We start from the raw sequence: 26,471 nt of genomic DNA on the forward strand, positions 1-26,471 counted from the left end.
GTGCAGAATGGAGGGGTTCAGATTTGTTAGGCACTAGGGAATATTTTGGGACAAGCCAGGCTTGTACAAGAGGGACGGGCTGCTGATGCTAAACATAAAAAAGGTGGTAGAGCAGCTTTAAAACTAAATCCTGGGGAAAAGCTGACAGGAGCTTTCCCCCAAGGTTAAATCATTTGAAGGAGATGAATATGAACATGTTTTTGATTGTCCCAATGTAGAAGAGGAACAAATAGGCCATGAGTACAGGACAGAACATGAAAGCCAATGAAAGAGGCTAAAGTGCAATAGTGAAAAAGGGACACACCATAGACATCTGGGGAGGGACATCGTGCATAGGTGTTTCTATGCAAATGCTAGAAGCCTCCGAGCCAAAATGGGAGAATTGGAGTGCTTCATTTCAAAGGAGAACCTGAACATAGTGGGCATTACAGAAACCTGTTGAAAAGGAGAGAACCAGTGGGATATGGTCATTCATGGACATAAACGCTACAGGAAGGACAGGGAAGGGCATACTGGGGGCAGTGTTGCTCTGGATGTCATAGAGGGCATTGTGTCAAGTAGACTAGAGCACCTAAACAGGGAAGACTCTTCCACAGAAGTAGTGCTAGGAATGTGCTATTGACTCCCAAACCAAAATGCTCAGGGTGACCCTGAGATGGAAAAAGAAATCTGGGAGGCCTCCAAATGAGGAAGTGTTTAATAATGGGTGACTTTAATTATCATCACATTGACTGGATAAATGCATATTCTAGTGACAGGGAAATCTGAAAATACCCCATTAAAACCCTCTGATGTGGAAAAGTGCACAAGCACCCAGAAATACTCTGATCCCTTTACCCCCCTCCCCTCCTTGCTTTTGAATTTGGAGACACAGAAAGCCTCTTGGCTGGCTGTTCAAGGCTGTCCTGATCTCTTGGCACCTTATCTGCCATGGTCACATGTTGCTTTTTCCTTAAACACAACTGCTTTGTGTTTAGGAACCAGTCTCTGTAACATAGACATGAAGGTGCGTCACTTCATTGTTTATCACCTAAGTCCCCTGACTGGGCATTTTGGAAGAACTCAAATATGAAATTGTGGACCTTCTAACAAAAATATGCAACATGTCCCTAAGCTCAGCCTCTGTATGAGAGGACTGGAAGATGGCCAATGTAACACCAATTTTTAAAAAGGGATCTTGGGGGGGGGGGGGATCTGGGAAATTACAGGCCGATTAGCTTGACCTCTGTTCCAGGTAAATTGGTTGAAAGCATTATTAAAGACAAAATTAGTAAGCATATAGAAGGGCAGGTCCTGCTGAAGAAGAATCAACATGGCTTCCACAAAGGCAAGTCCTGTCTCACTAATCTAGAATTCTTTGAGAGTGTCAACAAACATGTAGACAGGAGTGATCTGGTGGACATTGTTTACTTGGACTTCCAAAAAGCTTTTGATAAAGTCCCTCACCAAAGACTCCTGAACAAACTTAGCAGTCATGTAATAAGAGGCGAGGTCCTGTAATGGACCAGTAACTAGTTAAAGAGCAGAGAGTAGGAATAAACGGTCAATTCTTCCAATAGAGGGAAGTAAATAGTGGGGTCCCACAGGGATCGGTATTGGGACCAATTCTTTTCAACTTGTTCATAAATTATCTGGAATTAGGAGTGAGCAGTAAAGTGGCCAGGTTTGTCGATGACACCAAATTATTTAAGGTTGTTAAAACACAAAGGGATTGTGAAGAGCTCCAAAGGGATCTCGCCAAGCTGTGAGAGTAGGCATCCAAATGGCAGATGTGGTTCGATGCAAGCAAATGTAAAGTGATGCACGTTGGGGCAAAAAAACACAACTTCAAGTATAATCTTATGGGATCTGAGCTGGCAGTGACCAAACAAGAAAGAGATCTTGGGGTTGTGGTGGACAGCTCGATGAAAATGTAAACCCAGTGTGCAGTAGCTGTAGAGAAGGCAAACTCCATGTTAGGCATTATAAGAAAAGGAACTGAGAATAAAACGGCCAGTATCATACTGCCTTTATACAAATCTATGGTGCGGCCACACTTAGAATGTTAATTATATACAGTTCTGGTCACCACACCTAAAAAAGATATTATAGAGCTAGAAAAAATTGCAGAAAAGGGCAACTAAAATGATCAAGGGGCTGGAGCATCTCCTCTCTGAGGGAAGGTTACACAGCTGGGATTGATTAGCTGGTGGTGGTGTGGGGGAAGAGTCTAAGAGGAGACATGTTAGAGGTGTACAAAATTATGCCTGGTGTGGAGAATGTGAATAGGGAGACATTTTTCTCCCTGTCTCAAAATACTAGAACCAGGGGTCATCCCATGAAGCTGATTGGTAGGAGAGTCAGGACAAATAAAAGGAAGTACTTCTTCACACAATGCATAGTTAAATTATGGAATTCACTACCACAAGATGTAGGGATGGCTACCAATTTGGATGGCATTAAAAGGGGGTTGGCTAAATTCCTGGAGGCAAAGGCTATGGTTACTAGTCCTGATGGTTATGTGCTACCTCCAATACCGAGGCAGTAAGCCTGTGTGCATCAGTTGCTGGGGAACATGGGTGGGAGGGTGCTGTTGCATCATGTCCTGCTTTGTTGTTCCCTGGCTGATGCCCGGTTGGCCACTGTGTGAACAGCATGCTGGACTAGGTGGACCCTTGGTCTGATCCAGCAGGACACTTCTTATGTTCACAACAACAACAACAACAACAGTGTCTATTGCCAGTTTGGTGTAGTGGCTAGAGTGTCGGACTGGGAGTTCAGAGATCTGGGCTTAAGTCCCCACTCAGCCATGGAAGCTCACTGCCTGACTTTGGGCCAGTCACAGACTCTGAGCCCAACTTGCACCACAGGGTTGTTGTGAGGATAAAATGGAGAGGAGGAAGATTATGTATTCCCCTCTGAGTTCCTTAGAGGAAACAGGGTGGGGTATAAATGCAATAAATAAATAAGATATTGCATATTGTATGAGGAAGACAAGGTGTTTCCTCAAATCCCAAAATCTGTCATATGTTCAAACCCTTAAGAGTGTAGGCAGTGATCCAGGACTTGCACAGCCTCACCTGATCCCAATGATATAGGGAGATAGAGCTGTGTGTCATTAGCATACTGATGGCACTTGGCTCCAACTCCCCTAATGACGGCTTCCAGTGGTTTCATATACATTGAGGAGAAGGCGGGAGGCACCCTGTGAAATCCTATAGCGCAATTGCCAGGGGGCTGAGGAATGGTCGCCCGATGTTACTCTGAAATCAGCCCTGCAGGTAGATGGCTGCTCTGTCAGACATCTTTTCCTGCCCCTAAAAGGAAAGAGGCTGCTTTGCTGGAGCCCTGGGTTTGCTTTCGCTTTTTATTGTTTTAAATATCCTACTGCCCTCAAATTAGCTGCTGAATACCTCAGATTGGAACAGATTGCAGCAGATAATTTTAGACTTCAGCTATGTGAGCGTTTTAAACTATTTTTCTTTTCTTTTGCTCTGATGGACTTGTGCTTGCAGTCTTATCAGTTAACAGTGGGAAGCACATCTAGTTCTGGCGAATTTCTCTTGTTGTTTGTGGTGACTGGCTGGATTCGGGTATCTTTGGGTAGCTTGCTAATTTCTGCCAAACATATTTTAAACCTTTTTTTTTTTTTTGGCTGAGTATAACAACAACTAAGAGGCAGCAGCAATAAAAACACCTGTGTTTATGCCGGGACTGAAGATGAGAACCCGCTACTGGAAGTTCAACTGCTTGTTATTATCAATTTGATTATTGACTTTCTCCTTAAAAGAGGAACAGTTTAGATAGCAGCCAAAGAACAGTAAGAATGAGAAGAGCGAAAAGACCTAGGTGTCCTGATAAGGATGGTGATGTGGAGTCTTTAAATCGTAAGCAGAGCAGCAATTATCTTCTGCCTCCCAAGGAGTTCGCTATCCCATTACGGAATCGCTTTACAGAACCCTCTGCGTACAGAAATGGCTGAGCAGATACTCTCAGGATCCAATGAGAAGGATAAAGTTAACAATGCGAACACTCCCTTAGTTGCTGTACAGAGGCTGCTGGACAGCAAAGCAGAATTGCCAGGGGAGTGTTGCCTGCTGACCAGCCAGACAGTTCGAACTAATTTTGAATGTTTGGACTATATTGTTAAGAAGCTGGACAGTTTAGAAGACAAGATGCAATGCACCCTTGCACCCCCTGCAACACAACCCAGGGAGGAGCAGAGAAAGCCCAAACATATGCTTCTGAATAGTTTGGAGAGAGTTAAAGAAGCAAGAATGCCCTCCCACTCAAATGGCCTGGTACTGAGACCATGTGAGGTTATAGTTTATCTACTTCCTTACAGGGGCCCATTTCCCCACTGGGACTCTATTTATCGGGCTAAATGACATCTGAAGCTATTACTAGGTCCCTCTGCAGGAAATGTAGACCTATAATCAACTAAGGGTCTCCTTAGTGATGGATATTGCAAGAGTATTCTTCTATCTTTTAGCTGCCAGCCCTGCAGGTAAGACCAGAACCACTGTAGCACAGTGCCTCCAGTGTCCATTCCCTGGAGTACATCCAGGAGGTTAATTTAACATAGTCCATGGTACCAAAAGCTGATGAGAGATTGAGCAGAATTAACAGGGTTGCCCTCCCCCTGTCTCTCTCTCTTGATAAAGGTCATCCATCCGGCAACCAAGACTGATTCAGTCCCATAACCAGGTCGAAACCCAAACTAGAATGAGTCTAGATTATCAGGCCAGATCTACACCAAGCAGCATATAGCACGATGAAAGCTGTGTATAACAGGCAGGAGCCACACCAAGCAGGATATAGCACTATGAAAGTGGTATAAGGTAAGTGTCATGGGCCCCAACAGTTGTCAGTGCACTTCAGTACCACTATAAAACAGTAGTGTGGCACCTGCCTCTTACAGTATATACTTTTATACTGCTTTCATAGTGCTATATCATGCTTGATATAGATCTGACTTCAGTATTCTCAGAGTGCCTGCAGTTGCTTCACCACAACCCTCTCAAGTAACTTCCGTAAGAAAGGGGTATTTACAACTGGGCAGTAGTTGTCTAATATCATTGAGACTACAGTAAGGACAGCAGGAAACACCAGAACTACCCATACACTCTCAACACCCACTCACAATTTGAACATACCCTCAACCATTCAAAAACTCATACACTGCATTCATCCAACCAATTACACACAGCAATCTTGGCACAGCCACAGTTTTTAGACTGTGGTTATAACCAGCCACTGGTCACATCTAGGCCATCGAGTTTGCCAACCCACCAAGCAACAAAAGATCAACCAAAGCATTATTTCGCAGCCATGCAAATATGTGTAATCTGTATAGAGCACAACAGCATAAACATTCTTGTGGGCTCCTGTTTATAATTGGTGTTGTCCAAAATCACTTTTCAAAACATTCACCATTATTATTCTGCTAAATGTTCTTGCAGCAGGCATAACTTTTAAGCTGTGTATTTTTTAAGTACTTGATTTGTAATTGTTATTTTCCTCTCTTGTTTTTCTTAAAGCAAAAATGTATGACATGACATTTAGTAAGAAGATCGGCTTGGGTATTCCAGGAATAATAGCCACAGGTTTTGCTGTGATTGGTTGCATTCTTTTTGCTGCAGGTAAGTGTCGCAACAGACATGGATGTTTTTGACATAAGGGGATTGTTTTCTGTGTGATAAAATATCAGCTATTGGCCTGATTATTTTCAAGTTGACAATACAAGGAGCAAGTTCTAAATCTCAGGATCAGATGAGATCTCCTGTTCAAATAATGGGACCTGAGAAGCCACATTCGTCTATACATAAGGAAGGGTCCATGGAAAGAAGATGTGACCCTAAGCTCTGTTGTCATCTCACCCAGCCCCGTCTTGACAGCAGCACTTTGGCGCTGGGAGGCCTCAGGCTCTCACACTCACACTCCTTCCTGGCATCTGCACCAGAAGGATCACAAGTGCGGAGTTGCCGCCGCCGTGCACCAGGGAGGGGGGGAGGAACGGGGCAGCGAGAGGGGGAGGAAGACAGGGACGCTAACCAGCTCTTCTCCCTCTCACCTCTCTCTCGCCGCCCAGTTCCTCCCCCCCCCACATGGTTTTTTTTAAATCTATAGATGCGAAGGATCACATCTACAGATAAAAAGGGTGTGTGGAAGGAACGGGGCAGCGAGAGGAAGGTCAGAGGGAGGAGAGCTGGTTCGCGTCCCTGTCTTCCTCCCCCTCTTGCTGCCCTGTTCCTCGCTCCCGCCTTTTTATTTTGGGTTTTTTTTTTTATCTATACATGTGATGCTTCAGCACACACTCATTTTTACTTATAGTAGTTGTGCAATGGTAATTATTGAAAGAAATATGCAGTTGGTTTGATTTGACCAGAAACTACCTTTATTTATTTATTTATTATTTAGAATATTTATATACCACTCCCCATTGAAACATTTCGGAGCAATGTACAATATAAAATGAAAATAAAAACAGAATAAAACACTTAAAACAAATTTTAGAAGAAGCAGAGACTCAAGGCTGCATATTAAGGAAAGGCTTCCTGGAATAAAGATGTTTTCAGGAGGTGCCGAATGGAGTACAAGGTTGGAGCCTGCCTGACCTCCAGAGGCAGGGAATTCCATAGGGGGGGGAGCCTCCATGCTGAAGGCTCTTCCCCTGGTGGACTCCAATCGGAGAATGGATCTATGTGGAACCACCACATAATTTAGATACATAATTTCCATGGTGTCACTCTATGGTGTGTGGCATGTAGTTTTGATGACATCATCAAGGTGGCTGTCATCAAAATTCACAAAATCTTGACTATCTCTATAAATAGTGGAAGGATTTTAACTTTTAAGGTCTCATTTTGTAGGCATTTCACAGAACTATATATTTGTTTGCACAACTTTAATTCAAAAGTCAATACTTTTTAAAGATATTTGTGTATTCATAATATTAACCCTATCTTTATACTAGTTTTGGGTGTTACATAGCTTATAAAGACAGAACAGAAAATCCTACTGAAGTAATATGCAGTATGCAAAGTAATTGTAGTGCTTTTATGCAGCTGTATGAAGTCATTCGCTAATGACTTTTGAAACTATTAGTTGTTATTGTAATACAACGTAACACAGTTGACACATTGTATGCCCTAATAGGCATTAGTCAACATGGTCACCAACATCATCATCATAAACATCTTCATCATCAGAGTCTGGGAAGTCTGATCTAATGTAGGAATCATTGTCACATAGGTCATAATTTCCTCCACACTCACACACGTCTGTACACGGTAGTTTCTTGGCTAAGCATTTGCAGGGTGGATTGCACCTGTTCTTTACAAGTGAACATCTGATCACCTGCAGAATTGGATCTGGTGTGCATGGCATGTCACAGAGAATGGGAGATATTTGCCCACACTCCATCCATGTTCAACAAGAGATGGAATTGCTGGGCATGCATGGTCATCATGGGTCCAAATCATAGCTTGGTAATTAACCTTCTTCATTGCAGGTATGAAAGCACTTTGCATAGGTGGTGTTCCCCCCCCCGCTCCATCTCTCTGTTTCATACAAAAAACATGGGCCAACATGCAAGAGTAGTTACCCTGTTGCTTGCCTGATTAGAGCTGGCAAATGAATGCTTCCAATTTGTCAAATACTATGTCTGGGTTTGTGTCTTGTGTTCCTAGTGAGTTTAAAGAAAGAAAGGTGTCTTTGGTCACTGTAGTAGTGAAGGCTTTCTGTTATGAAAAGTAAATAAATAAATAATGAAAAATTACCTTTCCCTGACAAAGTACCTGTGCAATTAGATCCGAACAGGGTGTGAAATACAAGCAATGCAGAAGCCTTCAAAGGGTCTACTGATTGAAATATATTCACAAGTGATGCAACATTTTTTTTAAAGAAAGACGTATGCCTCAGAAGGAAGTCTTGGGTACCTTTGTAGAGCAAGAACCAAAATATCAGGATCCTGTGCAAATGTATAAAGATTTGTAGTTCCTCTTTCCATAGCATTGATGGCAAGTAGAATTATCTTAGTATCTGCTTCTTCCTGGGTACTATTAAGAAACTCCAAAGAACAATCTTCATACAATCTGGTATTAAGAACACACAATTGACTAATAACCTTTGCAAACATTTTTTTTTACTGAAAACTGCCTTGCTTTCAGTGTTAATGAGTTCAGGCTTATCCTAGAAAAATAGATTTCCAGTTCGATGCACCATTTATTTATTGCCGTATCTTGTTTAGTGACTGCTGCTTTGGGGCTTTGATGGTGCTCATGCAATATTGCTGGCCCTAATAGTATCCCTGCTGTTTCTTGAGATATTTGGTTAAGTATTGGTGCTGTTAAAAATAATGGACCAGGGCCTTAGGATGCAATGTAATACCTACCAAGCATCCTGCAACCTTCAAAGCTCTATTCTGATGTTCAAGTGCTTCATCAGCTCCAAGTGCGCAGAAAGGTAACTGGGTTGTTAGGAAAACTGGGGGCTCATCTACACCAAGCAAGACATTCCATTATGAAACTGGTATATAAAAGGCAGGCGCCACACTACTGCTTTATAGTGGTATTGAAGTGCACTGACAACTTTTGGGGACCATTGACACATACCATATACCACTTTCATAATGTTATATCCTGCTTGGTGTAGATATGTCCTTGGGGGCCCCAGTTGTCAGTGCACTTCAATACTGTTATAAAGCAGTAGTGTGGCTCCTGCCTTTTATATACTGCTTTCATAGTGGAATATCCTGCTTGGTGTAGATGAGCCCTCAGTTTTCCTAACAACCCAGTTACCTTTTTCAAACTCCTTTCATATTTTAGGATCAGACTTCTTCAAAGCTCGTACTTCAGTGTAATTGTGTAGCTCTAATGCAAAGAAATAGGCTATGATTGCTTCTACAGATGAGATGTGTGCATTCCAGTCACAACATCTAATAGACCTAATTACTTGCAACAAACACTCCACCATTGCCATGTACTCTTGCATCTTTTTAAATGTTGGGTTTGCTTGTCCTTGGATCTCATAAAATTCCTTTATTTGTCCAAAGAGATTGCATTTATCTGTAGTGCTTAACAGATTTTCAGTATCATTTCCTTTGGTAAAATCGGATTTATCTTGTAGGAGTATCAATCAATCCTTTATTTACAGTCAATAGACCAGAAAAAGAAAGGTACAGTTATTCCAAGCAAAAGGTCAATAAGATAACCTAAGCAGGACTTCATCCTTCTTATCAATTTCTTTGCATGGATGCTTCTTAAAGAATATTTCAAGGTAGCAGTTGTACAATGCAATGAGTATTCATATGTGAGCTCCTACAGCACAGCAAAAGTGTTTCCCTGTGACAATGTGATGCACAGTGCTCTCGCTGTACCAAACCGCCAACATTTCAGGAATACCAGATCCATCAGTGTAAGTTCCAGTTGCATGAAGTATCACCATGCATACATGCAGTTCACCAGGCTGTAAACCAAATCAATCATGCAGAGTGTTAAGGCATTATTTGTTGCTGTACAGGCTTATAGAGACCCAAACCTAATGTAACAACACAATTTAATTTTGGTTCATAAATGTGTTGCATTAAATTTTCCAGTACTGGGAAGAATGTCAACTGAGTGGAATGATCTTTCAGATAGTGGGTATGACTGGCAAATCCCATACATGTATTGTTTGCTTAAGAACGTCTTGCGATGCTGCATTGAAAGCTATCCAGGTCAGAATGTTCGGATGAGTACTTTGCTGCTCAGCTTCATTAAGGGCATCTGTAATCATTGCATCTTCATCCTCCCTGTTTGTACATTGTGTACCCTCAATATGCAAAACACTAGATTTTGCTATACTTCCCCTTTTGCATAGACACCAAGCCAAGTTTGGAATAGTTTGGAATATTTTCATTTTTTTTTTTTTTTTTTTTTTTGCTTTCCAGTTGACAACAGATTCCTTCAAAACTGTACTCTTTGACTTTAGGATTTTTCGACTTTTGTAAGGAATGAATTCTGTCATGTTGTAGGCTAGTTCTTGTAGTGAACAGTTTTGCATGCCTGCTTCAGAGAGTGTAATGGGCTATAATTCATTTTCCTCATGATATTCTCGATAAAAGGTCATAACAGTTGCATGGAGGATTCCCTTACCATCCGGTGTATACTGAAAAAAATCTAAATTATCTGCAGCACAATAGACAAATCTCCCTTTCACAAGATCTGGTGGGGTGCATATTCTGCTATGACTTCATCAGTATTATGCATCATAATCACCAGTTACACCATAAAAATATTTTTGTTTTGTAGCTCTCTGATTTGTCTTTAAAGTGAGACCTTATAAATTATAATCCGTCCACTAATTACAGAGATAGTCATGATTGTGTGAATTTTGATGGTGGCCATCTTGATAATGACATCAAAACTACATGCCACACACCATAGAGGTACACCATGGAAATTATGTACCTACACGTAGTTTCTGATCAAATAAAACCAACTGCACATTCTTTTCACTAATTCAGCCACAGGGCATGATGTTTCCACATATGTTCCTGGACTATTATTAACTTATGAAACTTAAACATGGAAAAATGAAGTACACATCACTGATCTCACCACACATAGAGGTGACAGAATATTTTTAGGTAATGTATAGGATGTATGCTTTCTAGTGCTGTAAAACTACTGGGATCCTATTTAGCATGTATGTTTAGACATTTGTTTTTGTTGTTTATTCGTTCAGTCGTTTCCGACTCTTCGTGACTTCATGGACCAGCCCACGCCAGAGCTTTCTGTCGGCTGTCGCCACCCCCAGCTTCCCCAAGGTCAAGTTTGTCACCTCCAGAATATCATCCATCCATCTTGCCCTTGGTCGGCCCCTCTTCCTTTTGCCTTCCACTTTCCCTAGCATCAGCCTCTTCTCCAGGGTATCCTGTCTTCTCATTATGTGGCCAAAGTACTTCAGTTTTGCCTTTAATACCATTCCCTCAAGTGAGCAGTCTGGCTTTATTTCCTGGAGTATGGACTGGTTTGATCTTCTTGCAGTCCAAGGCACTCTCAGAATTTTCCTCCAACACCACAGTTCAAAAGCATCTATCTTCCTTCGCTCAGCCTTCCTTATGGTCCAGCTCTCGCAGCCATAGGTTACTACGGGGAATACCATTGCTTTAACTATGCGGACCTTTGTTGTCAGTGTGGTGTCTCTGCTCTTAACTATTTTATCAAGATTTGTCATTGCTCTCCTCCCAAGAAGTAAACGTCTTCTGATTTCCTGGCTGCAGTCAGCGTCTGCAGTAATCTTTGCGCCCAGAAATACAAAGTCTGTCACTGCCTCCACGTTTTCTCCCTCTATTTGCCAGTTATCAATCAAGCTAGTTGCCATAATCTTGGTTTTTTTGAGGTTTAACCACAACCCGGCTTTTGCACTTTCTTCTTTCACCTTTGTCATAAGGCTCCTCAGCTCCTCCTCGCTTTCAGCCATCAAAGTGGTAAAGTATTATATTTTATGAGGTGTATAAACATTTTTTTCAAAACCCAAATGTTTGAATTGAAACATTTGATTAGGATTGGGATAAATAAATCACACTTAATGTGGTTCAAACAAATTCACAGCATAGGGCTGTGTTTAATGTAAATTCTATGTAGTATAGACCCACTGAATTGAATGCAACTTAAGTTAGACTAACCTTACTGGAATGTTTGTAAGTACTTTTAAACATGTCATTCAGCTTGCTCTTAAAATTTAAGAGGAAATCACGAAGATACTGAAATTTTAGCATGCTCAAAGGGTTATGAATTCGATATTTCCTAATATAAAAAAATCTGCTCAATTCTCAGACTTCTGCCATTGGCAAATTGCGCTCACTAAAAACAGTTTCAACAGACAGCTAAAAAGTTTCAATGAAATACTAGACGTGGCATAAATGCCCCCCATCATATACCACTAAATGCCTTTAAATGCTTGAGAGTAAAGGGCAGCCTTTACATTGTGCCAAAAAGATGACAGTGTTGGTGCCAGGCAGGCCTCAATGTGGAGCTCATTCCATAGTCAGGGTGGGATCACCACTAAGAAGACGCTCTTTCTCTCTTTCTCTCTCTCGTCGCCACCCTCTGAGCCTCACTCAGAGGGGGACCCTAGATGTTGATCATAATGAAAAGGGTATGTTCATGTCAGGAGAGGCGCTCCATCAGGTAAGGCTTTATAGGTTAAAATGAGTACCTTGAATTGGGCTTAGAAACACAGGCAGCCAATGCAAGCAGGCCAGAATTGGTCTTATGAGCTTAGACTTTCTGATCTGAGCACATAAAGAGAAGAGAAAATAGGGAGTACCACTATCTCAGTACAGGAGGGAAAATGCAGGACAAAGGATTATATTATATTGGTACTAGTGTACAAAGCCCTAAACAACTTGGGACCTGGATACCTGAGAGAGCACTTTCTCCCTTACCAACCTGCCTGATCACTGAGGTCATTGGAGGGTATGGACCTTTTGCCTGATTGGAGTCCACCAGGAGAAGAGCCTTTAGTGCAGTGGCCCCTTCTCTGTGGAACTCCCTGCTCCTGAAGGTCAGGCAGGTGCCTCCTGAAAACAACTCTATTTTGAGAAGCCTTCCCCAACTGACTAGCTCTGCTTCTTTTTTCTGGTCCTTTATTTTAAATTGAACAATTTTAATTTGCTTTTTTAAAATCTTCTTTCTTTTTACTGTTTATTTCTATGTTCACTACTCTGGAATATTTTTACAATACTGAGTGGTATAGAAATATTGTAAATCAATAAATAATATTTGGCTTGTACAACGTTTGACCCTTCAAACTGAATTGGCCCACCAGCCACATATGGAAGCCTTCCTGGTTCTACTTTGTAGAATTGCAAAAGTGAGTCAAATACTTTACAGGCCACAGTACATGGCTGATGGACTGCTTTCAACTAAAAACAGGCTGCTAATCTAAGTGACGTATGGAGAGACTCACAATGTGTCACTGAGAAGCAATTTCAATACAGTGTTTCTTTTTCTTTCTGAGCCGGTGCCCTGCTCCAAAACATAGACTTTATCTGTCTTTTGAACTCAAATCTTTTGCGTATGTTCCTCCTGCTACTACTAAACATTTCTTTATTGATAACGTTGTGCCAGGCAGGCACTGTTCAGAACAGAGATACCATTTTGAGATTATATCCAGGAACGATTTGGTTAGTCATGTGCTTTTTCACTCGGAATGTTTGTTCTTGTTTTATTTCTTTGGCTGTCTTACACTTTTCTTGTTGTTGTTGAAAAAGAAATAAAATAATAAAACTATCAGTAAATATGAAGGGTGTGGGGAAAGGACATGGTCTTTGCCCAGATGGCCTGCAATCTGCAACAGGCGAAGTTGAAAAGTGTTAAAGTAGAAATCCAACGTTCAGCATAATTTTTTCAAGTGAAAGGAACATGTCAAATTTAGATGTTTCTTTTTCCTATTTAGCAGTCTTGGTATCAATACAGTTTTCTTTTAGTAACTGGGATAACAGTGGAGGAGTGCATAACGTCACTTTATGTAAAGATTTAATAGGAAAATTGTATTTATCTTGTGCTGGTTTTCCCCTGAGGGGCGCATTTAAGTAGGTCACCTTCATAATTTCCTGCTTCTTTTATAATAGAGTAAACACAATTTCAAGGATAAAGTTCTTGTGATAGTCCCATTTATACACTCTCTCCTTTGTGTTCTTCCAGTATTAACATTGCTTCTTTGCTAAGAACGAAGAATGAATGGTGAATCACAAGAATACAATGGATTAAATATCTGTTTAGTTAAGTGTACATTTATTCAAGGGGGTTGTGCTGTTTGTTTTTCTACAACAGTAACATCATGGGTTGCAGGATTTCAGGGTAAAGGGGCAGAATCATAGGTCTTAGCTAGACCTAAGGATTATCCCAGGCAAATGGAAGGGTTGCCCTTGCCTGCTCCCAGGATCCCCTGTGTGTCATTTGGACGCACAGGGATGATCCCGGACAATCCCGGGAAATAGACCTGGTCTAGCCATGGCCATTCTCTGAGACTAAAATCTAGGTAGAGAATCTGCTTGGAATGAATCTGAAATGTAGAGATCAAAATATCCTTGAGCTTAATTACACTTAATTGACATCTCCCCCTATTTTAATCAACCTGCTACAGATGGATATGCGTCAGGAAATCAAGCTGGACTTGGCTTAATTATACTTCCTGCTGTCATTTTAGTGCCCCTTTTCTACTTTCTGTTCACATCAGGTAAGACTTAGATTTACTATTTCCTGACATTATTATCAAAATGTAATATGATGTGGATCACGGAGGTGGTGTAGGAAAGAAAACCCTTAGATTTTGAGAATATAGTAGCCTTGTACAATTAAGTGCCAGCTCTGTTTTGAAGAACCTCTGGCAAAAAGCAGGGAACACTTTCCGTTACTGAGTTGCAGCATCTTTCCAGGTTGTGGCATTACACAGGGGGGTTCTGGAGAGAAAGGTTTTTGTTCACATCTTTGCCATCCACCGAAGCTTTTTCTTCTTCTTCTTCTTCTTCTTTCTTTTTTTTTGGGGGGGGGGGCTTCTTTTTATTATTATTATTATTATTATTATTTTTTGCGACGATGACAGGTCAACTTTTCCTGTCCTCTGTCAGAGACAAGAAACTCAGCTAGAGAAAACCAGAAAGGATGACTTCTTTTAACTCTGACATAAGCAGGTGCATACATAAAGTGCTGAAAGTCAGCTGGTTTTATTTTAATATATTGGACCTCTTGTGGGGCAATAAAATATTAGATTAGAAAGTCTACCTCTGGGAGCATTTTTTTTGGCAGTTCTGCTTGTTTCTTTGCTTGCTTCACATTCCACTTAGGGCACACATTTGCACTGGTTTAAATTATATTTCGGAAGATCCTTATTTTATTTTTTTCATTTATGTATCTCTTGCGTTTTGCCATTCTTTTCTCAATAACATATGATTATTTCCCCAGTTTTTGAGAAACAACCACTCTTTGCAATTATTCTGGTAGTTCTGAAAGCACTTGGATATGTAATTGCTGTAGTTGGATTTGCTCTGTGTGTGTCAGGTAAGAAGTATATTTTATCATCTTAATATTTCTTTTACCTTTGTTCTAAAGAAGTTATTTAGCCCTTATTCTGTCAAGAGGAATCTGTTTGCCAATGCACTAGCAAGTATCGAACAAAAGTGCTTTTCTGCATTGTGAAACCCACAAAGGGTTTTGTAGAATAGAATCCTTGAGCACATTTAATATTGTTTTATGTCATGAACAGACTATTGCCTTAAGGTGGTGTTATATTTTTATTAGTACGGCTGTGCCATGCATTGACATGTCTTTCAAGTTGGGCCTAAAGAGATTTGCGTTAAACTATTGACTTTTTATGACTGCATATCCTAAAGCCCATCCATAGCTACTGCTCAACTTTTTTGTAATTATTTTAATTTGTGCTCACAAGCTTAGTGTGTCTGTGCCTCCATGGGTAGACACACATATGTAATCAATTTCTGGTACACCAGTAGAGGAAGTTGTGAACGTTCATTCATATTTTAGTTTCATGTGTTTTTCTTGTACTTCAGCAATACTAAACTTTCGGTAAACTTTATGCTTGAATTTGACTTTAGCAAAAGATGCTTCCGTGCAATTGCATCTCTTGAAAAACAAAAGAGCACCTTTTGTGCTGCAAACTTTTTAAACTGAATTGAAATGTATAAAATAAAGAAGGCTGTTTATTTGAAACACTACTTATTATTAATTGGAGCCATTTTTATATAAACTGGCTTTAGTTGTATAGTGCAATTGCTGTGCTAGCAGTTAAAGACATATTCAGCCTTTGGTTAATACGGCAGGACTCTCTTGTTCAGATTGCTAGGCCTCCCTGCCTCTCACCTTCCCTGCCAGATGCAGGCAGCTTGGGACTATAGTGGCACCGGTGGATTCCAAAAGTCTGTTTGGGGTCACACAAGATCTGGTAGAAGCTTTGCTCCTGCTGCTTTTATTTCTTTCTGCTTTAAAGAGAAATTACACAAACTCACTCACTCACTTAGGGTATTTGTATAGCAAAGAAAGAACTTACCATGACTAGGACCACATACAGGCTAACAGTTCAATACGAGTTCTCAAGCTTAACTGAACTCTGTGTAAGTGATTTCTGGGTAAAGATGATTGCCAATCCCCACCCCACCCCACCCCACCCCAGCTGAATTACAGTGACTTGTTTTAGCATGCATCTATTCATAGTTGATGAAACTCTCAGTTTAGAAAGTGCTAGTAGACTCTTTCACAAATTATGTTTAAACTAAGAAAATAGAACCACGAATGCTAACCTAAATACCTATTTCCCCCCTCAACAGCATGCCGTCCAAAACAGAGCTCTGTCGTGATTGCAGGCTTAGTGATTATTGATATTGTAGCAGCAATTGGCTTAATTTATATTATAGTTCTTGGTAAGTACTTTCTATTTAAAATACACTTTAATATCAAATTACACTTAAGTATTCAGCTCGAAAGATTCTTGATTTGTTTTTAGACATTCTTGACCAGTAGGTTTTTGTTTCTTTGTCCGTAAGATCAACGTTTTTGGAATGATCTATCATTGTTTGGGTAACTGCAGGAAGCTGTTTTTAACTTTTGTAAACCGTCCAGAGGGCTTCAGCTTGGGGCGGTATATAAATGTAATAAATAAATAAATTGATAAAGTGTGCACCTCCACTTCCTTATACCTACAAGTAAGGGTTTGATTGGCCCTTTTTATAATCTAGGCCAGGTATTTTGTTTTCCATTATGGGTGTTGGAGGCCATTCTCTTCTTTTCTTCCCATTGTACTTGACTCTAACATTGCTGGAGAAGGAAACTGAAGATGATCGATGGATCCACAAGTCCAGCAAGAGAATTCTACAGAGCACCATGTAATGCTTTCGAACGCAGATCACAAGTGTTGTCCGGATCCATGCTCTGAACAGCTTGTGAGGAATTTACATGCTCCAAATATTCAATACATTATTTGTAAAATATACTCTTCTCCTAACTCCTGAGAGGTTGTTGTCCATCTGAGAAGCATTTGGTTTGGATTTTTATATACAAATCTTGTGCAATCCCCATGGTGGCTGGGGAATACTGGGAGATGTAGGACTTATTTTTGTCAAGGCATGCATAGGATTGTGCCCTAAGTGAATTCTGTTTTTTATGTAAAATTCTGGTGTATGGTCAAGATTACTAAGACAAACAAATTGCTTAATAAGCATGCAAACAGAATGCAATCCTATTGGAACAAGAATTTGAGCCATACACAACAGTATATTAGTATTAATGTGGTTGTATAGTATATTCTGTTAATAGGCCTCAAAGCTCAATTATTCATTTGATTACGTGTTGAAAACAACCCAAAGAGCCATGGAACTTTGTACCATAGGTGCAATGAGACTTCCCCACACATTGGCAGCTCCCTGTGGAACCATGTGGTGGAGGGTGGGGGTTCCCAAAAAATGGTTAAGGCTTAAAAGGGACTGTTTTGCCCATTGGAGAACTCTTTTCTTCCTTTCCTCCACAAGAAGCTTCAGCAATAAATTTCTATGAAGGAAATGGCATTTTATCCAGATAGTGTTTCCAAACTATTGAGTGTAGGTCACCCTTTCCCCCCCCCCTGCTGCCCCTCCCCCAACTTGCATAGCTGCTTGTGCAGCTGGGCTGGCCCAACAGCACAAGGAACCCCATCTTAGGGTCAAAGTAAACATTCCTGTAATCACGCAGAGTGGAGCTATGTGTTCTACTTTACTTTTGTGTAAAGGTGAGTGGCCCTGATTCAGACTGCAAGTGGGGACTTCAGAAGGGGAGCTTCAGCCTTCCCATTGCCCCTTTCCCCCTGAAATTCCACCCCCCTCCACAGGAGGTGGTTTAAAAAAAAGGGGGGGGGGGAAGAACGTGTCCATCAGAATCAATGGAGGCTTCTTTTTAATTCTCCCTCCTCCAAGGGCGGCCAAATTTCAGGTGAAAAACAGGGAGAGTGGTTAACACTGCCACCCTTCCCAGACCACCATGATCCCAATCTGAATCAGGGCCATATGTGCTTACACAAAGTAAAACTAGCACGCATAGCTCCACTATGCATAACTGGAAGAAGGTTTAGTTTGGCCCTTAGCCCCGGGCAGAGCAGATGAGACTGTGTTAAGTCTCAGTGGACATTAGGAGAAAAAGTAGAGTGGTATAGGTGATGCTGTAGAGAAGTGTTGAAGGGATAGAGGAGAGAATGTACTTCACTTCTTGGTTATGAGTGATTTGCAACCAAATTATGGTCTGACCCACCTTGAGTCGGAAACAGACACACTAGCCCCATTGGCATGTGACGAGAAGCCACTGTGAGTGAATTTTCCCATGGAGCTTTTTATTATGGCAGTTGCTGTCATATTGAATATTCAAGCCACAGGAGGGGCACACCATAGTGCCTTCATGCAAACACAGCAAAGGTGGGTTTTTGGGGTGGTTGAGAAGCTACCTGCAACCCTAAATGAGCCCATGGGTTCTGAGCTGCTTGTCAACCCCTCCAAGAACTCACCATCAGCAGGTTCACATGTAACAACAAGCTACAGCACATCCTTGCTGTGGTTTGAATATTCAAAATGATGTCTGCCCCTGTGATGAAAATCACCACAGGGACATTCGCCCAAAGTAGCTTCTTGTTATGCGTGAACCAGGTCACTGACTGGGTTTGCACAATCATGGAGGGAGAAATAAGCCACAGTGGCATATTCTAACTCCACCCCCTGTGGGTATGTTGCATGGGATGTTGTAATGTTCTGGGTGGCCTGTTACCCATGGCAACAAGTCACCCTGGCTGGGTTCACATGTCACAACTAGCTGCACTGCAAAGGGTAATTATGCAAATCCCACAGCCACCCAACTGGCACACACAGGAGATTGCTTATTTCTGCTCCGTAGTCATGTGAACCAGGCCATTGACTCCATTTTCTTGGTGTGAGTGTGTGTGAGAGAGAGAAGAGGCAGGTGAGAGAGAAAGTGAGACCTGTGTAGGGTTGGATAAATGATCCTGAGATGTTGAGAAAGGAACATTTGGTACTTCTTGTGATACATTCATTTTCTGCAGTGGATGGAAGATATTCTTACATGGATTGCTCTTCCCAGTTTCACAGGCAGGGATATTTAAATTAGGTCGAAGTGCCTCCCTGGTCTATTGCCAGATTTGTCAAATGCCACAAGTAAAGATAACAAAATTTACCCTAACCCCCAAATGGAAAAAAAGCTTTCTGCTAAACTAATAGTCCTGTACTCACACCTGAGGGGGGCAGGTAATATTCTTAATCCCCTGTGGAAAATGAACATATCACAGTAAGTAGCCAAAAGTTCTTTTTCCCTGGATGGGGCATACAACAGTGGTACCAAAAGAATGGGTGGGTGACTCCCTGCCGATCACCCAAAACAAGTACATTTGTGTATCAGTGTGTGTATCCTTGCACACACGTATGTACCTTAAGGAGCTTTAGTGGCTGAGGAAAGGCATCAAGTGGACAATGAGCACTGAGATATAATGCCTGGATTTCCTATGGACAATAAAGCCAGCCTGCAGTTGTTCTGTGACTCCCCTCAGGGAATTTGCTTATGCACACTCGGACATCTGCATTGGTGCAAGGCAGGGACAAAACTGGCTGTAGTTTATTCCTTCCCCAGGGAGGGCAGTTCAGCCTAATTTGAATATTCCTGCTGGTCAGAGCAAGTGGGAGGAGCAACCAACCCAAGGATATTCTTCTTCTCTGCAGGAAAATATCTCTTTCGTTCTCTCCCCTTCCCTCTAGGAAAGAGATGGTAAAGAACGTGGTAGATTTACTTTATTTGGGACCAGAGAAAAGTTTTTCAGCAGATCAGATTGGCTAGTCATTCATTCCAGGACCAGTGACAATTTCTGGCACTTTTTAATATGGCTATTTTCTTTACAGTGCCCTTGGGATGGTTGTTTTAGTTCCTCAGTTTCTTTCCTAGATGCTCATCAAATTGGAGCTTCTGATGTTGAGTTCAGAACATAGAACAGCATAAATCCAGAGGAAACCATTCCTGAGCTGCTTAAAATCATAGATGAACATGGAAAGGTGTCTGGCTTGTTGCTCAGTGTAGTCTCACTGGAATCAGGCCAAGTGTTTGCAGGAGTTACCCTATACAGGTTCTGAAAACCAGAAGGATGTTCCTGAGACAATATCTTGCCAGTTTTTGCTAGTCTTCTATTTTCTGTTATCTTGAATGATGTCGTTTTAGTTACCCAGTGTTTGTAATGGTTCACAACAGCCTTCATAAACTTGGATGGAGAAGGACATTAGTCCTTCTCCATCCAAGTTTATGAAAGCTGTTGTGATACGTTGTTCAAACAACATGCTAAACCATGATGGTTAAGCCCTTCGAGCTAAATGTTATGGCTTAGTGTGTCGTGTGAACCATTCCTAACCATGGTGGCTACATAACCACCATTTAAATATGCTCACCAACCACTTGCTGCAAAAGGGTTAGCAGCCTAACCTTGACTTAGCATGTTGTCTGCATAGAATCCAAAGATCTATAATGATGAAATCCTTTCTTGAACTTGTTGCATGGCTCCCTGCAAGGACGCAGTAGTTAGATATCTGTGCTTTGTATATCCAGTAAGAAAATGTATTCTGTATTTCTCTTGTAATCCTAGGTTTCAACTTGAAAGATCATCAGCCTCCAAGGGTAAGCTTAAAATTAATGTATTTGGGGTGAGTAGATGGCTCAGGGGATTTGTAATGAGATGCTGAGCCTGTCACGACTGTTTGGAGCCAGGTTGGTAGAAAGCAAAATTATTGATAACATGGCAAGAATCCTTATTACAATTAAACGGCTACCTAGTCTATCTCCAGTGATGGAATCATACAATCTGTACTTGCCTCATTATTCATTCAACTCTGTAAGATGTCTTTCCAGCAATATCTTTTCTCACCTTGTTCCATACACAAAGACTGCAGAATGCAGGCTGACTCACAGCTTGATCTGTCATCCATTGGACTCATTAAGCCCCCATCTGTGGTGGAAATAACCATCAAGCCATCAAAACAATGGAAAATGAAATCAAGCTAACTCGTGTCAATTAACTCATATACAATAGGTTTGAATCCTGAAATGGCAATGCACTTGTTCAAGACTAGCTTTTTAGGATAGATAGAAGTGGTGTGTGTTTTATAATTTCATTATTGAACTGATTTCAAAGGACTGACACAGGAAAATATTAGTAGGAGGCAATATGGCTATTTTAACTCTGATCCACACTGCCTTTATTGACAGATATTTAGTTACACTGTTTGGATGATCACTGCAGCACAGCCACAGTAGGAACAGTGCGTGTTGGCAGCCATTTTGTATATTCAACTCCTGGTGGGGGATTACCATGGTTTGTCAAGTCATCCAAACTGGGCACCAGGGTTGTCTAGTGTTAAACAACCATCAAATAACCCTACAACAGACATGAGTTATTTGATTATTGTTTAGCTCGCAAACAGCCCCTGCCACCTGGGTTTGGATGACATGACAGATCATGGCAAAAAACAAACAAACTCCACCCTCAGGGGTCAAATGTTCAAAATGGCCACCGGGCCACAGCCCCACCATAGCTGCAGTGATCATGTGAACCCAGTCATTCTCTCAGATATGGCTGGAAGACAGAAAAATAGTTAATTGGCAATTTAAACAGAGAGATCAGTAAGTTGAAGTCTGTCATATGTCTACTTCTCATGAACAGCAGTGCTAAATCTGTTTATGTAGTATACCAACACACACACCCTTGCACAAATAAAATGAGTGAATTAACTGTAGAGATATTATTTTTTCTGTGCAGAGCAATTGGGGCGGTGGGAGTACACAGAAGCATTCGATAATATGAGCTTCACTCCTGTCTGAAGTGAGGGGTGTGTGTGTGTGTGCGTGCAAATGTGTATTTATGTATATATAGAGAGAAATTGATATACCACCACTTCTGTTTGTGTTTGACATCTAAGTTTGATGCCAGAGTTTTTCTGGACCTCATTGTATTCTCTGATGTGTAGCAATGATTCTGAGGTGTATTTTTCTGAAAGCACACTTGAACAGTAAAGTGAAGCACAGGTGCTTCAAATATTCCTTCATCTGTCAGTCCTGAGACCTTGCTTGAAGCTTCTTTTTTACTATGGCAATAGGAGAAGTTGGTAGCTGTATTCCATTAGAGCTACTACAAAAGAAAAGAAATAAATCTAGTCCATTTCCCTGTGAGTTTAACATCTGCGTATGTGGGACAGTCTTTGATCTCTCCTGTAGGCTGCCTGAGTTGCATTCAGCACTGTTCTGGATGTGCCAATTTACAAAAGAAGCACCACCATGATGCCTCGGTGCCGATGCAACATTCTTAATAATGGTTAGGACATCAGGGCTATGCCTCAGGCTCACACGCTTCCTTCCTCTTTCCCTGTCCTATGTGCATTCCTCCCTTCCATGGCTTGTTTTAACCATGGTATAATGTTACGTCTAGGATTGTATGAGAAATTCATTTCAGGATTTGCCCTGTTTGCACCTTCCAGACTGAACACGGTCTTGAATGCAATCTGCAGCCGAAGTTCGTACATTTTGAACTTGCCATGTGATTCGCAACACACACACCCCAAATGTGTTCGACAGCTTGCATGCATTTGAAAAATGCACATAAAAAAAAAAGGAATTTTGAAAAACATGCACAAATATGCTTTAATAAATGAGTGAATAATGTCTGCATTCGGAAAATATCCGTATGGATTTTCAAGTGAAAAGGGGAAAGAAACCAACGCTCATAATCCTATATGGACTCAAGTTGAAACAAACTTCAAAATGGAATTTAGAGAACTTCAGCAAATTCGTATTTTGCTGATTTGCATATTCCTACTCATGTCTGCATCGACACTGATCACATTTTCTTATAATCAAGAGTTTCAAACTGTGGTTTTAAACTGCTAACAAGTTAGTGTTAACTCAGTTTGTTTTCTTTTTTAAAAAATCCGGGCAGTTGATAATATTGTCTCTAAAATACAATAAGAAAAACAAAATGTACAATAAAACAATAGATAAATACAGCACTCGAAACAGCCAGCAGAGATAAAAACACAAATCGGTGATTAGGAAAAGAAAGAAGTCTTTGGCCAATGCCTAAAAGATGATAATGTAGGTGCCAGGTGAGCCTCTCTGAGAAGGCCCTGTCTCTGATATTACTGCATGGCCCCATGTACCCTGACACGGAAGTGTACACATATAACCAACCAATTCATATATGAATTGTTCTTGGACCTAGAGAGGAAGTGCACTTCTGACTGCACTTTATATTTAAACCAGGTGGTTATTACCTCCAAAATATGGACTTACATGAATCAGAATAAAAGCTTTATTACAAAATATACAAGATTACTCAACTATATACTTTGATACAGAATGGGGAACTTGGTTAAATGAACCCTATTAAGCTTGGACTGACACCTACTTACAACCAGGAATTAAGCATAGACAGGCAGAGGTGGGAACTTACGGTTGGTAACAGAGGGAGCTGGGAGGGTGCCAGTGATTTGACAAACAGAGCTGGAGGCCTGAACACCACGGGGAAAGCTAAGAATTGTGACGCAGGGTTGGGCAGCACCAGGTAAAGAGCAGGAAGATGATAGAAGGAAACTGGAAACGGTAGGAAATAGTTAAAGCACTGGTATCAACCTATTCCAGAGGAATGGGGCTACAAGAGGAGTTTTGGAACGTCGTTGATCTCAATTCGAGGTTCAGGGGTTGTTCATCTGTGATTCTGGCATACGGAAGCTAACAAGGACCTTGCAGGCTCCTGTATCTTTTACACATTTTAGGCTTTTTGCTAGAAAGTTTGGACAGGAATGATGTGGCATTGGGCCTGTTTGCACGATCACGCAGCCCACCATGTTGGGCTGTGGCACATGCCACAGAATACAGAAGCTGTATTCTTGAATACAGAAGCTGTGACCGCAGCTTGTGTCATCTGAACCTGGTGAGAATGGGAGGTTGGCATGGTTAATAAACCACCCACAACCCTAAAACAATCCATGGGTACTGGATGGTTCAGTGGAGACTTGTGGCTCTAACACCACTGGCTCTGGGTTTTGATCAGAACCAGCTAGAACTCTAAAGGAGCTTTTCAACATGCTGAACCCGATCTACAAATGGGTTTAACATCTTGGATAGCTCCTTTAGAGTTCTGGCCGGCCCTGACTGAAACCCAGAGTGGATTTACAACCCCACTGACCTCGGAGCCACCAGCCTTTCCTGGGGTGGTTTTAACCACACCAACAACCCCCCTTCCCCTGGTCAGTTTCAGACAACATTGACAAGTGACAGTCATGACTTGAATATTTGGAAGCCGCCCGACACACAATGCAAACAACCACGACTTAAATAAGCCACAGTGGGCTGTGGTGATTGTTTGAACCTGGCCATTCTGTTCCTGAGGGACTCTGACTGAACCAGTACCAACATATCAAACACAGGTACAGGGAAGGAGGCTGTTAAGGGGGAAGGGGGAGCAGAGCTCATTGCGGGTAAAAGAATGAATGACCAAATCCCAACTTGAACTCAGCCATAGGCGTGCACAGCACATTTCATTTGGGTGTGCACCCAGAGATATTTTTTAAAAGGCAAACATGTATTGAATACTCAATCATAAAAGACATTATTGTTATTCATTTATTTATTAAACACTGTAGACACTGATGCCCTGACTGCAGGAGGGCCATTGCAGTTGGGGGGGGGGAGATGAGGAGACACTCCTCAAGCCCCAGCATTGGTAGGGTGTTGTGGTGACACTGGCTGGAGGAGGGGCTTAATAGGCACTATTAACCTTTGGGGGCCCTGTTCCTGGCCTCTTTGAAGTGTGGCTCCCAGCAGAGAGATGCCTTTTTGCTCCTGCTGCCGAGAGCAATGGTGATCTCTTGGAGGCAGCGGTTTTTGGTGCCGCAGCAGAGCAGCCTGAAGACTGTTCCTGCTGCATCTGGATCCCCCTCTGGATCCCTACTCAAAATCCCCCTCAATTTGGCACTTATTGCTTGAGACACACCAGGCACACCCCTTGCGCATGCCTATAAACTCAGCTCATCTTCTGAAAAAGAGCCCTGTTTTAAAGCTTTAATTGAGCAGGAATGGTCTACTCCTAAAACAAAGTGGATGAAAGGGAATCTAAGGTACTGAACTCTCTAGCCATTGGTGCAAGAGTTCTGTGTGCCATTTAGATATTTTGGATTGGAGCCAAGGTTTGAAATACACCCAATACAAAGAGGGCTTTCAAACCAGTTTGGTCAGTGTACAGCCCTATTCAGTTAAATGAGTGTCCAAGTACTGTTCGCCTTCATGTCATCATCAGAAAGGGCTACAGATACTGTTGGATGTGCAACAAAATAAAAAGGAAGTCAGGAGGGATTACAATGAGTTTGAAGTGACAGTCTTCTTTACTTCTGGTATGGGCATCAAACCTAGTCTTGATATCCTTAACTCTGTTTTGGGAAAACATAATATATTAATTCCATGATAATCCCCGAAGCTTTTGTTCTGTGGCATTCATGATTTCCATTACTAACGTTCTTGACAATATTGATGCCCCCCTTAATTATGGAATGATTTCTCTGATGAGGCCCGCCTTGTCGCCAACATTGTTATCTTTTCGGCGCCAGGTCAAGGTTTTTCTTTTCTCCTAGGCATTTAACAGCATATGCTAATTTTTTAAATTGACACCACATCTATATTTGGGCCTGGCTGAGGGTTCACAGTTGTTTAAAATATATATTGTCCTTGTCTGTTGTCTGTTTTTGTGCTTTTAAATTTTGTATATTGATTTTTAACGTTCAACGTTTTAATCTTTATAAACCGCCCACAGAGCTTCGACTATGGGGCTGTATATAAATGCAGATAATAATGATAACGATCATGATAATGGGGTTGAACGAAGCGTAGGTTCCACAGCATGTTCCTGTTCTTGGGTAATTTGCTACCAGATTAACTGCATTTATTCCAAACCTAGCTTGCAGACAGGGGCAGGATCTACACGACTGCTTTAAAACGGTTTATAACAGTAGTGGCAACTGTTGGGGCTCAGGACACACTCTGTATACAGTTTTCAGACCCTTTTCAAAGTGTCACATCCTGCTTGGCGTAGATGTGGTTTCCACTAAATACTGCTGCTAGTTCTTCCTTGTTCTTTCTGTAATGCAGCCAAACTGTAAAGAGAAGCTCTAGTCATGAAAGCACTTCTGAGGCAGGAGGTGTGTCATCGCTAACAGACTGGAAATAACAAAACCTGTCACTAACTTATTAACATTCTGCTGCTTCTTCTATTTGCTTTATAGAATCACTATTTATTGTATATATCAATTAGAGTTATTTAATTTTGGAGATCCAAACTAGACATGAAGGCTTTATGTTATTTTAAATATTTTACAGAAAGCTGTCGAAGAATCACTTAATGGTAGGTAGTAATTGGAATTTTGCACTCTATTTCAG

The 26,471-nt window shown here is 41.3% G+C and overlaps 1 protein-coding gene across 2 annotated transcripts in view; it reads left to right on the forward strand.

Annotated features, from left to right (window-relative positions):
• The window catches only part of CD47 (CD47 molecule), a 63,269-nt gene that overhangs the window by 29,818 nt on the left and 6,980 nt on the right, over positions 1-26,471 (forward strand). Inside the window, exons 4-9 of one of the 2 annotated variants that reach the window (XM_063126844.1) lie at positions 5,520-5,621; positions 14,116-14,208; positions 14,934-15,029; positions 16,313-16,405; positions 20,638-20,669; positions 26,412-26,436. In XM_063126844.1, coding sequence (XP_062982914.1) covers positions 5,520-5,621; positions 14,116-14,208; positions 14,934-15,029; positions 16,313-16,405; positions 20,638-20,669; positions 26,412-26,436 — 441 coding nt within the window. The remainder of the gene's footprint in view (positions 1-5,519; positions 5,622-14,115; positions 14,209-14,933; positions 15,030-16,312; positions 16,406-20,637; positions 20,670-26,411; positions 26,437-26,471) is intronic. The other variant, XM_063126845.1, reaches the window with a different exon arrangement.

The sequence above is a fragment of the Elgaria multicarinata genome, chromosome 5 (genome assembly GCF_023053635.1).
Source record: "Elgaria multicarinata webbii isolate HBS135686 ecotype San Diego chromosome 5, rElgMul1.1.pri, whole genome shotgun sequence".
NCBI lineage: Eukaryota > Metazoa > Chordata > Lepidosauria > Squamata > Anguidae > Elgaria > Elgaria multicarinata.